This window comes from Globicephala melas, chromosome X (assembly GCF_963455315.2).
Source record: "Globicephala melas chromosome X, mGloMel1.2, whole genome shotgun sequence".
Taxonomy (NCBI): Eukaryota; Metazoa; Chordata; class Mammalia; order Artiodactyla; family Delphinidae; genus Globicephala; species Globicephala melas.
In genome coordinates, this window is record NC_083335.1 from 1,774,199 (window position 1) to 1,789,732 (window position 15,534).

Below are 15,534 nucleotides of genomic sequence, written 5' to 3' on the forward strand. Positions count from 1 at the left end.
GTCTCAAAATACTGGGCTCCAGCCCCGCACAGGGACGGGAACGCCGCCGGCTCTCACCTCGGGATTGGGACCCAGGGCTGGGGGCCACCCGTAAGAACCTTAGAACCCTCCCCATAGCAAGGCTCCTCCTTGCCTAGGCATGAGGGAGACAGAGTGCCAGGAAGGCAGGGGATCCGCAGGCAGGCGGCTGACACCAGCGCAGCTGGGCCCACGGCTGGGACCCCCCTCCGCAGGCACGAGGGAAGGCGGAGGGTGGAGGGGCACAGCAGCCACAGGGCACACCAGCTGCCGGTCCCCCGTGCTGTCGGGACCAGCGCACAGCTGCGGGAGCCGCAGGGGCGCCAGGCCCCTGTCCCAGGGCTGTAGGACACTCCTGGGCTGCTGTCCCTCCTTCCGGAAGACGGGGCGACGGACCCTAAAGGCCAAGCTTCCCTGAGCCCCACTGGGAGCCCAGGGTCCCTGGAACGCCCCCTCCACATAATTCTTCCGTTGGCTGGGCAAGCAGGTGACAGTTCGGCCAGCCTTCTTCAGAGCACCTGACCTAATCAGACAGTCACAGAGCCGTGAAGTGAAAATCAGATACGGGTGCTAGAAGATACACCTGGAGAACTCGGGGGTGTGACGGCGGAGAGGGCCCAGGATGCCCCCTCTTGCCTGGCCTTCGAGCTGCCGTCACTGGGGCCAACAGGTCAGGTGCTGAGGGGCTGGTTCATCAGAGAGGACTTGCCCCGCTGTGGGGCCCAGGTCAGAGGAGCCGAGGCGTTCAGCCAGTTCCAGCTGCTCTCTCCTGCTGCACCGGGGCCCGCGCCCCGCCCTGTCCAGCCCCCTGCTGGACCCCCCCGCCCCCCGTCCCGGACCTTCCTCCTGCCAGCTCACCCAGCACTTCCCACCGGGAGGATCTTGAGCGGAGGCTGCCCAGCAGAGGGGCTCCGCGGGACTCTGCCGCCCAAAGGTGGGGTGGGCCAAGAGTCGGGGCGCAGCTGGAGGCCGGGGTGGAGTCGCAAGCCGGCCAAGCCCAGCCCCCGCTGCGGGCTCTGCCCCCAGGCCCGGGCGGAACCCCGGGGAGGAGGGGTGGGTGGGGCTAGGCTGGGTCAGCTGAGTGACAGTCACGCGACCGCGACCAGCTCGGCTCCGAGCGCCTTCCTGGAGGAGAGGGGGGGACGAGCGGGAGTCTCCGAGTGTGGCAGGCCAGTGGTGTGGGACTCGGGAGGGGGTGGGGGAGGAGGGCTTCTCCTGGAGGCGCCCCAGGGCGGCGGGGTCAGTCCTGGGGCGGGTCTGGGTCTGGAGGGCAGACCCGCACAGGGCTGGGTCCCGAGGCCTGGGGGCCTGGGGGACCCAGCCCTGGGGTCCACTCGAGCCTGGGGTGAGCTGGGGCACCAAGGGGCCCACTGAGGAGGCTGGGACCCGGAAAGATGGGGAGGTCTGAGGGGGAGCCGTGCCTCCAAGTGCAAGTTTCCCAGGACATGGAGAAGGAGAGAGAGACCCTGCAGGCCTGGAAGGAGCGGGTGGAGCACGAGCTGGATGTCGTGGTGGCTTTCTGGTTGGAGCACTCCCACGACCAGGAGCACGGGTGCGCCTCGCCCTGCTCGGGCCCTGGGCGGGGTCCCTGCCCCTGCTGAGTCCCCACCTCACTCAGCTGACTCAGGCCTGCTGGGCTCGGCTAACACTGCGTGGGGCCCACAGGGGCTTCTTCACGTGCCTTGGCCGTGACGGGCAGGTGTATGACGACCTCAAGTACGTCTGGCTGCAGGGGAGGCAGGTACGACACGGGCACCCGCGACTTGCCGTCATCCCGGCCCCGAGGACTGGGCCGCTCCCGACTTAAGCCGTGTTTCCTCCACTCCCCCACAGGTGTGGATGTATTGTCGCCTGTACCGCAAGCTTGAGCGCTTCCGCCGCCCTGAGCTTCTGAATGCGGCTAAAGCAGGTGCCCCCTCCGGGTCCCCATCTCCCCAGAGGCCGCTCCAAGTCACTCTGTAGCACGCGTGCTCCTAGGTGCCTAGTTCTTAGAGGGGTCTAGAAGCAGCAAAGGGCCCGGTATGCTCGCAGGTAGGGAGGAAGGGGGAGGCGGTGGCATCCTCACCCAAATTCTAGCAGGCCACCTTCCCGACCAGCAGGTGGCGAATTTTTGCTGCGTTATGCCCGAGTGGCACCTCCTGCAAAGAAGTGTGCCTTTGTGCTGACGAGGGACGGCCGCCCGGTCAAGGTGCAGCGGACCATCTTCAGCGAGTGTTTCTACACCATGGCCATGAATGAGCTGTGGAGGGTGACAGGGGACGCGCAGTACCAGGTGCATGGGAGGAAGGCTGCCCTGCGTGTCTCCGTGCCCTCGTCTGTCCTGGGCACGGCTGCCAGAGCATTCCCATTCAGCATGCGAGCCCCTCCCTGGGTCCTGCGTGCAGGGCCGGGTCTGTCGTCACCGTCAGTCCTTACTCTGGGCCCCCACAGCCCAGGGCTGCTGGTGACACCCCCCCCCCTCTTGTTGCACTGTACTGTCACTGTGCGTATACGGGTGAAGGAAAGTGCAGGGTTCATTGCGAGCCTCCAAGCAAGGGGAAAGGGCAGGTCTTGCTCAAAAGACCCTAACTCCCCGATGGCTTCCGGGGAAGGGCTTTTTTTTTTTTTTTTTTTTTGCGGTACGCGGTCCTCTCACCCATTGCGGAGCACAGGCTCCGGACGCACAGGCTCAGTGGCCATGGCTCACGGGCCCAGCCGCTCCACGGCATGTGGGATCTTCCCGGACCGGGGCACGAACCCGTGTCCCCTGCATCGGCAGGCGGACTCTCAACCACTGCGCCACCAGGGAAGGGCTTTTGAAGGCAAGGTGAGGGAGGGGGTGGCGGGATACCTGATCAGCTTATGGACGTTCTTCTGACTGCTTGGTGGTGAGGTAACCAGGTGGTATTTCGGGAGGGAGTCAACATCATCAGCCTTCTGGTTCCAGTGGTCTGGGGTCTACACGCCGGTGGTCAGCACGCCCTTACCTTCTTCCGCCCGGTGGGGGTCTTAGTATCTGCAAAACAACTCAGGGATATGACTCAGGGTATGATCTATAGCCCCTGAGGAGTAACTAAAGGTCCATGACTCTCTCTTACGGCTAAACTATTATTATTTTGTGTTGCTTATCTGTTTTCCTCTGCTTCTGCATTTTCTCACTTCTATGATTATATTTGCTCTTTGGAACTCGCGGAAGGCCTTGGAGGCTAAAGCTTTTCTACAGACAAGAGGCGGGGGACACAGGGGCTCTACCCCCCAGAAGGCTCTGCAGGGTCCTGCTCAGTTTCACAGGGATCAATCCGTGCCCTGCCCTGGCCGGGACAGGGCCGCTCCCTCCTCCCTGGGCCCCCTCTTGCTTTCAAACGTGACCTCACTGTCTGGGAATGGTCTACGCCCCCAGAGTGGGAGCCCTAGCCCCCAGCCCGGGGCCAGGCCCAGAGTAGGCCTTGGTGAAGGTGTCCTATGAGTGGCTGGGAGCACATGGTTCTCCCACCGCAGGGCTGGCGACCCAGCAGGTCGGCACCTGGGGTACCAGACTAGATGGGATGCAGCCTCAGCCTGGGCCTCCCCTCATCCCTCCCCAGAGCGAAGCGGTGGAGATGATGGATCAGATCGTGCACTGGGTGCGGGAGGACCCCTCTGGGCTGGGCCGGCCCCAGCTCCCTGGGGCCCCGGCCGCGGAGTCCATGGCGGTGCCCATGATGCTTCTCAGCCTGGTGGAGCAGCTCGGGGAGGCCGACGACGAGCTGGCGGGCAGCTACGCGGAGCTGGGGGACTGGTGCGCTCAGAGGATTCTGCGGCACGTGCAGGTGGGGGCAGAGCAGCGGGCGGACGGCGGCCGCCAGACAGGGCCTGGGGAGCTGGGGGGCAGGGCGACCCCCTACGCCCCACCCCCGGGGCGCCTCCTCCGCCCGCACCCACCCCCGGAGCCGGGCGCCGGTGGCTCCCTTTACAGACTGGGGAGATGGGGCGAGGTGCGGCCCAGAACCCTCGGGAAGGGAAGGAGGGCCCCGGGGGAGCTGGGGTGGGTGCCAGAGCCCCAGGCACGTCAGGGAGCAGGAAGCCTGGCCGGACTCAGCTTCGTCCCAGGCCTCTGCACAGCCCAGTCCCCCCGGTCTCAGCCTCCGCTCAGTGCCTTACGCTCCCCACGTCAGGGGCCCAGGCCCAAAGCAAGGGTTAGGACAGGTCCAGACCCTTGGGAGTGAATCGGCTCCTCCTCCAAAGGCCCTCCGAGTGAGGCCACCCAAGCCTGCAGATCAGGAGGGAGGGGGCGTGGGAGGGCGCGTCTTTCTTGTTGGATGATGGGGCGGGGGTCAGGGGGTGCTGAAGGCCAAGCTACCTTCTACTCCTCCCTCGGCAGAGGGGTGGGCAGGCTGTGCTGGAGAATGTGTCAGAGGATGGCGAGGGGCTTTCTGGCTGCCTGGGGAGACACCAGAACCCAGGTGAGGGGCGGGGTGGGCTGGGGGGCGGCCCGGTTGGAGGGGGGCGCTCAGCCTTGGTTCTGGACTCCAGATGCGGGGAGTGCCCTCCTCCCTCCGCCCTCAGCGCACCGAGGACCAGGCAGGGGAGGAGGGACGGGCCTCCCACGCTGGCGTGTCAGCAGCAGGAGGGTGACTCTGGGGCAGACCGGCAGGGCTGGGGGGCTCAAAGCAGGCCCCACAGTGGGGCAGAGAGGAAGGGAGTCAGCGGTCAGCACAGCGCTTGAGTCCCCCGCCTGGGGGAGGACACGCGGCCTACCTTACCCGAGCCCTCACCAGGCCACGCGCTGGAAGCTGGCTGGTTCCTGCTCCGTCACGCCGTCCGGAGAGGTGACCCCAAACTTCGAGCCCACGTTATCGACAAGTTCCTATTGTTGCCTTTCCGCTCTGGATGGGATCCCGACCATGGAGGTCTCTTCTACTTCCAGGATGCTGACGGCCTATGCCCCACCCAGGTGGGAATGTACCCAGGGCTACATGGTACTAGCCTGTCGAAGGCTTTCTGCCCAGGGAGGTGCGTGTTGTCATCACCCATTTCAGAGAGGGGGACCCGGGGCTCAGAGGAGTGAACCTGCCTGGTGTGACCCCAGTGGGAAGCTCGACTCCTGTGCCGGTGGCCCTCAAGCTCACATGCACAGGGAGGCCGTGAGGGAGCGCAGGCCATGCCCACGCGGAGACACATGGCCCTTCATCTTGGAAAGGCTCTCTGAGTGACCCTAAGGCATCAGCAGTGGGAGCAGCCGGGGTTGCGATTCCAGGGCTCAAGGGGCGCCCACCCCAGCCCTGCCCTTTGGGAGGGGCCGCTTGGGCTACATCTGCCTCAGGAAGCTAGTCGCGATCTGATGGGCGGTTAAGGCCCCCAGAGGCGTTCGTCCCGTGGTTAAGCTCCAAGAGCTTGGGCCAGATGGAGTCTGAGCCAGGGCCCGAAAGATGGGGGTGACTCTCCTGCTGACAGGGGTGGTGGAGTGGGGTCCAGGGCTCTCAGATGCCTGCCTCCGCTCTGCTCTCAGCTGGAGTGGGCCATGAAGCTCTGGTGGCCGCACAGCGAAGCCATGATCGCCTTCCTCATGGGCTACAGTGAGAGCGGGGACTCCGCCTTGCTGAACATCTTCTACCAGGTGGCCGAGTACACTTTCCGCCAGGTAAGTGCTGCTTCCTGGCCTCAGCGGTGTGGAGGAGACCGCAGGCACGGCACACCCCCTCCTTCCCCCCCTCGCCGGACGTGTTCCCTCAGTAGGTCTGAGAGTTCCTGGAAGTCCCGGCCCTGGTGCCCTCCGTTCAGTCAAGAGAGTGGCCCCTGCCCCACTGGAGCTCACATTTGGTGCTGGTGGGACCGACCATAAACAAGTAAACCAGCAAACACAGATGGTGATGAGAGCTCTGGGAAATAAAGCAAGGTCAGGGGACTGGGGGGCTAGTGGGAAGGAAAAAAGCTGGGGCTTCAGGAGGGGAGGCCAGAGGGCACTAGGCGAAGGCAGGGAGACCGGGCTGTGGCTGTCATCCTGGCTAGTGAGTGGGGGCCTGGCCCGGGGTGGGAGCTGCAGCGGCTCAGGGGTCAGAGTGTGGTCGAGCGGGAGAGGTGTGGGCTGGCCACGTGAGGCAAGGTAACCTTGGAGTACAGGAGGAAAGGAGAAGAGGGAATAGGCAGGCCCAGCAAAGGAGAGAGAATCATCTGCGAGGTAGGAAGGAAGCCAGCCCCCCCGCCCCCCCGCAGAGGCCCAAGTGCCGTGAGCAGAGCGATGAGCTGTGCCAGCTGCTGCCGACGGGCACCTCGGGCGCTGAGCGTGACGGGGAACGAAGGAAGATTCCCGATGTGTTTCTAAAGCCACGACTCACTCCATTAGTAAACCCCAGTACGGGAGGCATTACAACAGGGGGGTCTTATTCTGAGGTCTGTGGGCTTTGAAACCTGAGAGAAAATTCCACCGTTATTTGCACTAACCTCTAACTGAAATCCAGCTTTCACGTCCATCATGAATGAAAGCAGTGAACCACAGTATTAGCAGCGTCCGACTTTGTCGCCAGTAAATTCCAAATGTGTTCGTGTTATGCTGTGGTTAGAGAGGCATCTCCAAGTACTGCACACGCTCGTCACTGCTTCCAAACACGGGAGCCACAAGACCAGAGGCGACATATGTTAAGATTGAATGCGTTCATAGAGAACATGCTCTTAACCGCATAAAGTGAAATTTAAGGAATACATTTTCAAGAAAGAGAGATTGTACTGAACAATCACAAAAGTTATAAACAACAGGTAATTCACTATGCACTAATCGTCATAACAATACAGAAAGCAAAAATTCAGACATCCATGGAAAGGCTGGACAGGAAAACAGTCAAATCCTTTGTTATCTTCCCGTGTCATATCCAGTAGTCGAATAATAAGTAAGGACATGGGTAATATCACTGGGAAGATAGAACGAACAGATACAGAACTAGTTTTACCCCCTATGAAGAATACACCTACTCATAGGTCCCCATTTAAAAAGACATTTTTGGTAGTGGACTTCAATGTCACTGATTTCTTCTATGGTCCTTCTGAGAAGGGGTTCCACTCGGGGGTCTATCTGGGGAGGAAGGGCCTAGGCCAGGGCTCTGAGGTCTATCCTGGAGCATCTGGAAGGAATTGGGCAGGAGAGAAGCGAGGAATTTGGAAAGGGTCAACAGAGCTGCTGGGCAGGGGCAGGCTTCAGGTGGCTCCGAGGGAGGGGGAGATGTGTTTGGGACCTGTGGTGAGCAAGGGAGAAGTCAGACCTCTGTACGGGATATCTACAATGTAGCGCTATCTACAATCTCATCCACGGCAAGACAGTCCTCTGAAGCAGGGAACAGGAGCTCCAAAGGAATAACTTGTTACAAAGTTACATGGCAGGTCAGCACTTCCTCAGGGTTCCGTTTCTTTTTACATTGTTATTTTTTAAAATTATATTTATTTACTTTTGGCTGCGCTGGGTCTTCGTTGCTGCGCGCGGACTTCTCACTGCGGTCGGTAGCACCGGCTCTAGGCGCGCGGGCTTCGGTATTTGTGGCGCACGGGCTCTAGAGCGCAAGCTCAGTAGTCCGAAGCAGGGTTTTTGTTTTTGTTTTTGTTTTAAATTCCATCTTGCAAGGTTTCATCTCACAGCCTGCGGCCCCTTCCCCAGGTGGGGTAACTAGCTGCAGACTCAAAACTCCACCACCCCCCCCCCCCACAAGAAAAAGGAAAAGGAAAAGCCCCTTGCTTTCATATTTGTCCAGGAGGCGGGACCTCATTTAAGAGCACTGATTCTGGAGCCGGGGGTCAGCCCGGGCTCTGACCCCAGGTAGCGGTTTAGTGGGACCGGTGAACGCCCCTTTCCCAGGCCTGTGGCATCTGGGCGGTTCCTGCAGGCGCTGCCTGTCACTGCCTCACTGTTATTGCAGTTTCGCGATTCCGAGTACGGGGAATGGTTTGGCTACCTGAACCGAGAAGGGAAGATCGCCCTCACCATCAAGGGGGGTCCTTTCAAAGGTGAGTGGGGGAAAGAGCGGGGCCCAGGGGCTCGGGGCACTCGGCTGCCCACGGCCCTCCCAACCCGCCGTCCCGCCTCTCCCCGCAGGCTGCTTCCACGTGCCGCGGTGCCTCGCCATGTGCGAGGAGATGCTGAGTGACCTGCTGAGCCGCCTCGCCCCGGCCTCGGCCCCGGCCCCGGCCCTCAGCGCCCGGTCTCCGCCCGCCGACCCCGCCCGCCGAGGCGCAGAATAAAGCCAAGCCTGCTCCACTGCCCGTGTGTGTGAGCGTCTGTGGGGTGTCGGGTGGGGGACCAACCGCCGCCTTTGGCTGGAGGGCACCTGCTCGCCCTGCCAGTGACCCGCCCCGCGCGCTGGACCCTCCCACCCTGCCAACAGGCCCGCCCCGCGCCGGGGCCCGCCCGGCCATTGGCCCGGCCCGCCCCGCGGAGCGGCCCCACCCCGCCCTTGGCCCTCCCTGCGCATGGCCGAGCGGCCGGGAGGGCGGGCCCGGCGGGCGGGCTCGGCGGCGCGCACTTCCGGCCGGTGGCCGGGCCCGGCGCGCGCCTCCTCTTCCGCCGCCGTCCCCGCGATCCTGGACCCAGATCCAGATCCAGATCCAGATCCAGCCCCAGCCCCGGCCCCGGCCCCAGCCCCAGCCCCAGCCCCGGCCTGGCAGCCCCGGCGTCGCTTCGGAGCGCGGTGGCAGCTGACTGCGCGTTCACGACCCGCTGGGAGCCGCGAGCCCCGCCGCCGTTATGAACATCCGCAATGCAAGGGTGAGGGGCCGGGGCCGGAGGCTGTCCGCGCCGCGTGGGAGCGGGGCCCGGTGGCCGCGTGCGCGTGCTCCCGATGGGCCCGGCCGATCACCGGGCTAGCCGCCCTGGGCGCCCTCGGCCGCCCGGCGCGGAAAAGTGAAGGCCACGTCCCCGTGGGGCTGGATCTACCCGAAGAGGAGGCCGGGGGAGCCAGGGGCGCAGGGCCGGGGCTGCGAACTCCTTCTTTCCGGATGTCGGGTTTCCGTTGGATGGTGTCGGGGAGCTTCCTGGAGCTCAACGTTCATTCCTGGAACAGTCAGTTTTTGCACAGCGGCTGTGGGCCAGGCCTGTGCGGAGACAGATAGTCCCAGCGCCCGCCCAGCCCTGTGGGGGGGCGGGGGTCTCTGAGTAGACAGAGCAGGGTTCTAACACGACCGAGGCCTACTTAGTCACCGCAGCCCCCAGCCTGACTGCATTCCACTGCCGTCCTCTCCCGCAGCCAGAGGACCTGATGAACATGCAGCACTGCAACCTCCTGTGCCTGCCCGAGAACTACCAGATGAAATATTATTTCTACCATGGCCTTTCCTGGCCCCAGGTGGGCAGCTGTTGAATTTGGGGATGAGGGAAACCAGGCCAAGGAAATTCCACCCTGGGTCGGCTTGGGACGAGCCGGCGAGGTCGCGCAAGGTCGTGAAGAGTCCGGGGGGCGCATGGGTCAATGAGGCCCTGAGTGTTTCCGGCTGGGGTGGCGGGAGATGGATAGAGGCACCTTGAAGAGGGCCGAAGAACAGGGCCAAGGTAGGGGCAGTATTCCCACCTGTGTCTGTCCACTTCTTCTGGGTTAAGGAAAGGGGGCACGGTGTGATGTGGGAAAACCAAGCCACTTGGCCTGGAGGTCAGGAGCTGTCACTGAACTCGCTGCCCGATGGGCTTCTGTCTGTCACGCACACAGCGACAGGCAGGCGCTGGGGCCAGGTGTCCGATAAGGGCGCCTCCAGCTCTGACAGGAACTTGTTTTCTGCCTTCTCTTTCCTCCCTGTCACCCAGCTCTCTTACATCGCTGAGGATGAGAATGGGAAGATTGTGGGGTATGTCCTGGCCAAAATGTGAGTCACCAAGGACGGAGGGACAAGCCCGGTGCCTGCCGTGGGGGTGGGGGAAGGAGGGACACCGACACCGCACGCGTCTGATGGCTGCTGCCTGGGTTGGGTTGGGTTTGTTTGTTTCGTTTTGTTAATTAATAGACTGTTCGTTTAGTGCAGTTTCCTCTCACATTAACATCTTGTGGCAAATTTGTTACAATGGGTGAACCGATGCTGTTACATTATTGCAGAAACCCATAGTTACATTGTTTTACTCTTTGAGTAGTAGTTCTACACTCCGTGGACAAAGGTATAACAAGTATCCGATACTATAGTATCAAACAGAGTAGTTTCACTGCCCTCCCTCCCTCCCTCCCTCCCCTCTCCCCGGGAACCACTGATCTCTTTACTGTCTCCATACTTTCGCCTTCTCCAGAAGGTCATATGATTAGAATCATACAGTGTGTAGCCATTTCAGACCACCTTTCACTTAAGTCATATGCATTGAAGTCTCCCCCCACATCTTTTCATGGCTTGAGAGTTTTTTTTTTTTTTTTTTTTCCGGTACTTGGGCCTCTCACTGCTGTGGCCTCTCCCGTTGCGGAGCACAGGCTCCGGATGCGCAGGCTCAGCGGCCATGGCTCACGGGCCCAGCCGCTCCGCGGCACGTGGGATCCTCCCGGACCGGGGCACGAACCTGTGTCTCCTGCATCGGCAGGCGGACTCTCAACCACTGCACCACCAGGGAAGCCCGAGAGCTCCTTTCGTTTTAGCCCTGAACAGTATTCCACTGACGCTGCACATGTCTTTTGGCTGCTGCCTGGGGTTTGGAGAGTCCTGGCTCTCCCCTGTCCCGGGACTGGACGCACTTTGGGGTTCACGCCTAGCCCCTCTCCTTTCTTCTTGCTCTAGGGAAGAGGACCCGGACGACGTGCCCCATGGACACATCACCTCGCTGGTGCGTAGGGCCCACCCAGGGTCTGGTGGGGGCGGGGGCGGAAGTTAGTTGGAGCCGCCCCGAGGTCCCACCTTTCTCCCACCAGGCTGTGAAGCGTTCCCACCGGCGCCTTGGCCTGGCTCAGAAGCTGATGGACCAGGCCTCCCGAGCCATGATCGAGAACTTCAATGCCAAATACGTCTCTCTGCATGTCAGGAAGAGGTGGAAGCCAGGGCCGAGGGAAGGGGGGTGGGTAGGGGGATACTGTCTGTTTTGTTGGGTCTTTTTTGAATTTTATTTTATTTATTTTTATACAGCAGGTTCTTATCAGTTATCTATTTTATACATATTCGTGTATATATGTCAATCCCAATCTCCCAATTCATCCCACCACCACCAGCGAGGATACTGCCTCGATGTGGATCCTGGGCTGCCTTGGCTTTTGGAGAAGATCGGGAAGTGGGCTTAGTGGGGAGGGGGACCGGGAGGAGGGGCAGGACCTGGACGTGCTGTCCCTGCCTGGCCTCGTCTGTACAGCTCAGCAGTGCCTTATTCCCCTGCAGTAACCGGGCCGCTCTGCACCTCTATTCCAACACCCTCAACTTTCAGTAAGTAGATCTAGATTTTTCTCATGGAGTGGGATGGTCCCCAGGTCTGGCTTATCCAGGTGGCTGAGATGGGCTGTCCGTGGAGGGCCCACTGAGACAGCGTCAGCTTCAGCTTGGTGGGGGACGAGGAGGGACTGTTGGGAAGGGAAGTGGCCTCCGGGCTGGGTATTTGAGGCAGGATCTTTGGCCTGGATGCAAATGCCTCTGGTGGTTGACAGTTCTAGGGTCTTAAGGCTGGCAGGGTGCCCAGGTCTGCATACACACTGCCCAGCGCAGGCTTGGCCCCTGAGCTGCTCGGGCTAGGGGCCACGCTGCCTGGTAACGACCACCAAGAACAGAGGCCCAGGCCGCAGCACCCCTCCCCGGTTCCAATTGTTAGGCATACGAGCCAGCCATGCATGCCCAGGAAGTGACAGGGAGCAGGGCGGGGAGGGGAGGGGACTGCCAAATTCAGGGCTTCAGTTCACAGGAAACCACAGACACAGATCCTTGGTGGCCAGGTTAGGGACGAGGGGCAGTGGCAGGATGCCAGTGGTGGGGGGGAATAAAGGAGCTGGGTGCTACTTACTGTTGGAGAAAGCAGAGGGAAGACCATGTTGGAAATGTCTCCCAAAGGGTCCTTGGGGGGGGCAATGACACCCTGCCCCACTAGCAGATGATACCAGAAGGCTGAGGAGAATTGCCCCCGATTTGGGTTGCCCTCCTTCTCTCCACCTGCTGCCCCCAGGATCAGCGAAGTGGAGCCCAAATACTATGCAGATGGAGAAGACGCATACGCGATGAAGCGGGATCTCACCCAGATGGCCGATGAGGTAAGAGTCCTGCAGGTAAGAGTCCTGCGGGGCCAGGGCCGCGGTCCCCAGTCAAGGCGAGCAGGGGTGGCCTGGGACAGTTGGAGGCTGCGTGGCCGGGAGTCCTGGCCCTCCTCACCTCAGCTTCCGTAGCTGGCAGGCGGGGAGCCGGACCTCGGCAGGGCTTTAACGAAGGCCATCGGCCCAAGATTCCATTCTCCGAGGAAGAAGCCCGTCCTGCCCAGAGGCTGCTGTGAGAGGAGAGGGTGGAGGCCCCTGGACGTGCTGAGAGACGCGGGGCCTGGGGACGGCTGTGGCTGGCCTCCAAGGCTCAGGGGCCAGACAAAACCGGGCTGAAGAGAAGTCAGGGTTCTGCCCAAGGCTCCTCAGGGGCCCGGGCCGTTCAGAGGGCTCCACGGCAGCCTCGTGAGGGAGCCGTAAGCACCTCCACTTTACAGGACAGGAAACAGGCCCAGAGGGGACAGTGCCAGGGCTCCCCGCTGGGAGTCGGACTCAGTCCTGTTTCCTGCCCTGGCTCTGCTGCCTCTCATCCTGCCCCCCGCCGCCAGCAAGGGACAAGGCACGGGCAGCAGGAGAGGGCCTTCGTGGTCTAGAGGCTTAGGTGCTGTCTCCTTACTCCCGTTTCTCCCCGGGCTCCTGGTGGCAGCTGAGGCGGCACCTGGAGCTGAAGGAGAAGGCCAGGCACGTGGTGCTGGGCTCCATCGAGAACAAGGTGGAGGGCAAGGGCAACTCGCTTCCGAGCTCGGGAGAGGCCAGTCGTGAGGAAAAGGGCCTGGCTGCGGAGGATAGCGGTGGAGACAGCAAAGACCTCAGTGAGGTCAGCGAGACCACAGAGAGCACCGATGTCAAGGACAGCTCAGAGGCCTCTGACTCAGCCTCCTAGAGCCTGCACATGCTTCTCTCCCTGCCCTGGCCTGCCCATCCCATCCTCACCCCGAGAGGTTTCACAATAAACTTCACCCAGTGGCCTTGGGGAGTTTACCTGTGCGAGCGTGCACATTTTTGGGGGTGTGTGTATGCCCCTCTCTGGCTCTTCTGCATCCCTGTGGATGTGGACCTCACATCCTTTTGGCACAGTGCTTCCTGCCAAGCCCGAGTAGAAGGGAAGAGCTTTGTCGGGGCTTTGGAGATGTCTGATAGCTTGGAGCCATCTTTGGGTCCCGGGGGAAGGGAACCCTGGAGTTCTGGGAGCCTCTTCCGAGCCCTGCTCTGCCGCTGCCTTGCCAGGTTCCAGATGCCTGAGTCCAACTGCTCGCTGAGCTTCTCTACCAATGTCTGATCTCGGTAATGGCCCAACCAGCTACCCAGTTGCTCGAGCCCTGGCAACTGTCCTTGATTCCTCCCTCCCCTGCAAACCAAAAGCGAGTCCTGTCTGTTCGATCACCATGATACCCCTTGAATCTACTTCCTAACCCAAGCCTTCATTTGAAAATAATCGGTGGGCTTGCTTTCTAGCATGGTTTTACATTTACAGAAGTGAGCAGATAGTACAGAGTTCCCGTGGACCGCCCCCCCCCGTCCCCCTCAGTTTCCCCTATTAATTTTTTTTTTTTTTTTTTGCGGTACGCGGGCCTCTCACTGCTGTGGCCTCTCCCATCGCGGAGCACAGGCTCCGGACGCGCAGGCTCAGCGGCCATGGCTCACGGGCCCAGCCGCTCCGCAGCATGTGGGATCTTCCCGGACCGGGACACGAACCCGCGTCCCCTGCATCGGCAGGCGGACTCTCAACCACTGCGCCACCCGGGAAGCCTCTCCTATTAATATTTTGTATCAAGTGTTAACATGTGTTTGAGCCAAGATTGATACATTGTTAACTACAGTCCACAGTTACATTTCCCTCTGCGTTGTACACTCCCGTGAGTTTTGACGAATGCATAATGTCATTTCATGCAGCCTGTAAGCCCTCTGTTTTTCATAGCTTCAATTCTAACCCTAAAATTGGCTCCTGTGCCTTTCATCACTGCCATTCCCTCTGGCTGCAGCGCCATTGTTTGCTGCTCCTCATCCCTGGGCGGGCCGCCTGGGCCGCCCACCTCCCAGCGGAGCTCAGCACTCCTTAGCTGTCACTGTACCTTGTGCGCCTGCTGCCGCAGACGGCACACTGCTCCTCTGCTACGCAGAATGATTTGCTACGGAGCTCCATCCGCTCTCTGGCTGGCGCCTGCCACGTGACCAACTAACAGCCGGTACGCTAGTGAGCGGGCCGGAAATAGGAAGATGCGCCTGCGCGCGCCCGCTAACGCGAGGGCTGGCGGGGGGAGGGAGGCTGTGTTCTGATTGGCTCAAATCGCGGGCTTGCTGTCGGAGGCGGAGCCTCGCCCCGCCCTCCGCTCCTGGCTTCAGTCCCTTTCGGTTCGCAAGCCGCGCCGGGCTTCGTTCCCAGGCTCTGATTGGTACGGCGGCGGCGGGGCTGGGCTCCGCGCGGCGGGCGGGGCGGGCGGGGCGGGCGGGGCGGGCGGGGCGGGCAAGGGGGAGAGCATGCGCGCTACATCGGCCGCGCCCCAGCGCTGGCGGGAGGGAGCCCGCGGAGGCTCCCACGGTGCCTTGCGGCACACTCCTTCCTCCCTCGTCGGGCCCTCCCTCTGCTCTCCGCGTCCAGCGTCCCAGGAGGGCACGTTGACGCTCGGCCGCCCCCAGGCGGTTGGGTTTTCTGGGCGGAGGCGGGAGCTGAGGCGAGGGCGGAGGGCAGAGAGGGGAAGCCGCAGGCCCGACTGACCCTTGGGGCCCAGCACTTTCTCCTTCTCTGCAGGACCCGGCTCTGGGAGGGGCCGCTTCAGTAGCTAGGTGCCGAACAGAGGCTGGAAGGCTGAGGGTGGGAAAAGCAGGAACTCCTGTTCCCTAGCCGTGTGACTGGGGGTGGGCTCTGGGGACGTCTCCCCAGGGGATGAACCTATACACAGAGGTGCACAACCTGGACCCCCGTTGCGAAACTTCTCCTGGAAAGCTCATTTGTGGGAAAATGGGAGTGGCCTCACTGTCCAATTCATGCTCTCATCTGACGTGGACATCTGTTAACAACCTCCCCATTGATCTCTTCTCCCTCTGGTCCATCCTTCACCCAGCAGACCTGACCACGTCAGCCCTGCGGTCACCCCTCAGGACCAAGTGTTCACTCCACTTGTCAACAGGCTTAGCAAGGCCCCGCAGATCTGATCCTGCCCTTCTGCACCATTTAGATTCTTGGAAGGGGAACGATAGAGCTGAGGACAGAGCAAGCAGTTCGGCCTTAAATGCCAAAGAAGCGTCCTAAAAGCCAGGGCTAGTCACTCGAGTTTTGACACCAGTGGCTGAATGGGGCTTCACGTGAGCATTTCTGGAGTCCTAAAGTAAAACGACGAAGGAGAGCATTTGAAAGTAGACGCCGACACCAGTTCAGCCGCAGTTTCCTGCG

General features: G+C 61.5%; 2 protein-coding genes across 4 annotated transcripts; both read left to right on the forward strand.

Moving 5' to 3' along the window:
- Window positions 1–1,105: 1,105 nt before the first annotated feature.
- On the forward strand, window positions 1,106–8,235 carry RENBP (renin binding protein). 2 transcript variants are annotated; one of them, XM_060292805.2, is made up of 11 exons: window positions 1,106–1,187; window positions 1,461–1,570; window positions 1,684–1,759; window positions 1,852–1,927; window positions 2,118–2,290; window positions 3,582–3,806; window positions 4,358–4,439; window positions 4,755–4,930; window positions 5,486–5,617; window positions 7,878–7,965; window positions 8,054–8,235. In XM_060292805.2, exons 2-11 carry the CDS (start codon window positions 1,464–1,466, stop codon window positions 8,197–8,199), a joined length of 1,281 nt encoding a protein of 426 aa, XP_060148788.1. In that variant the 5' UTR covers window positions 1,106–1,187; window positions 1,461–1,463; the 3' UTR covers window positions 8,200–8,235. The 2 variants fall into 2 exon arrangements, with proteins under 2 accessions (XP_060148788.1, XP_060148786.1); XM_060292803.2 differs by lacking the exon at window positions 1,106–1,187 and having other exon boundaries at window positions 1,203–1,570.
- Window positions 8,236–8,483: 248 nt separating this feature from the next.
- On the forward strand, window positions 8,484–13,128 carry NAA10 (N-alpha-acetyltransferase 10, NatA catalytic subunit). Of its 2 annotated transcripts, none has more exons than XM_060292798.2 (8): window positions 8,484–8,722; window positions 9,201–9,299; window positions 9,752–9,810; window positions 10,699–10,744; window positions 10,830–10,972; window positions 11,287–11,331; window positions 12,059–12,143; window positions 12,790–13,128. In XM_060292798.2, the coding sequence occupies exons 1-8, from the start codon at window positions 8,702–8,704 to the stop codon at window positions 13,024–13,026; spliced, it is 735 nt and encodes a 244-aa protein (XP_060148781.1). In that variant the 5' UTR covers window positions 8,484–8,701; the 3' UTR covers window positions 13,027–13,128. The 2 variants fall into 2 exon arrangements, with proteins under 2 accessions (XP_060148781.1, XP_060148782.1); XM_060292799.1 differs by having other exon boundaries at window positions 8,487–8,722; window positions 10,830–10,945.
- Window positions 13,129–15,534: the final 2,406 nt, after the last annotated feature.

Coding starts and splice junctions, on each gene's coding strand:
- NAA10 (XM_060292798.2), top strand. CDS start 8,702: ATGAACATCCGCAATGCAAGG. Junction 8,723..9,200: donor TGAACATCCGCAATGCAAGG/GTGAGGGGCCGG, acceptor CCTCTCCCGCAG/CCAGAGGACCTGATGAACAT. Junction 9,811..10,698: donor GGGTATGTCCTGGCCAAAAT/GTGAGTCACCAA, acceptor TTCTTGCTCTAG/GGAAGAGGACCCGGACGACG.
- RENBP (XM_060292803.2), top strand. CDS start 1,413: ATGGGGAGGTCTGAGGGGGAGCCGTGCCTCCAAGTGCAAGTTTCCCAG. Junction 3,807..4,357: donor GGATTCTGCGGCACGTGCAG/GTGGGGGCAGAG, acceptor CTCCCTCGGCAG/AGGGGTGGGCAGGCTGTGCT. Junction 4,440..4,754: donor GGGGAGACACCAGAACCCAG/GTGAGGGGCGGG, acceptor AGCCCTCACCAG/GCCACGCGCTGGAAGCTGGC.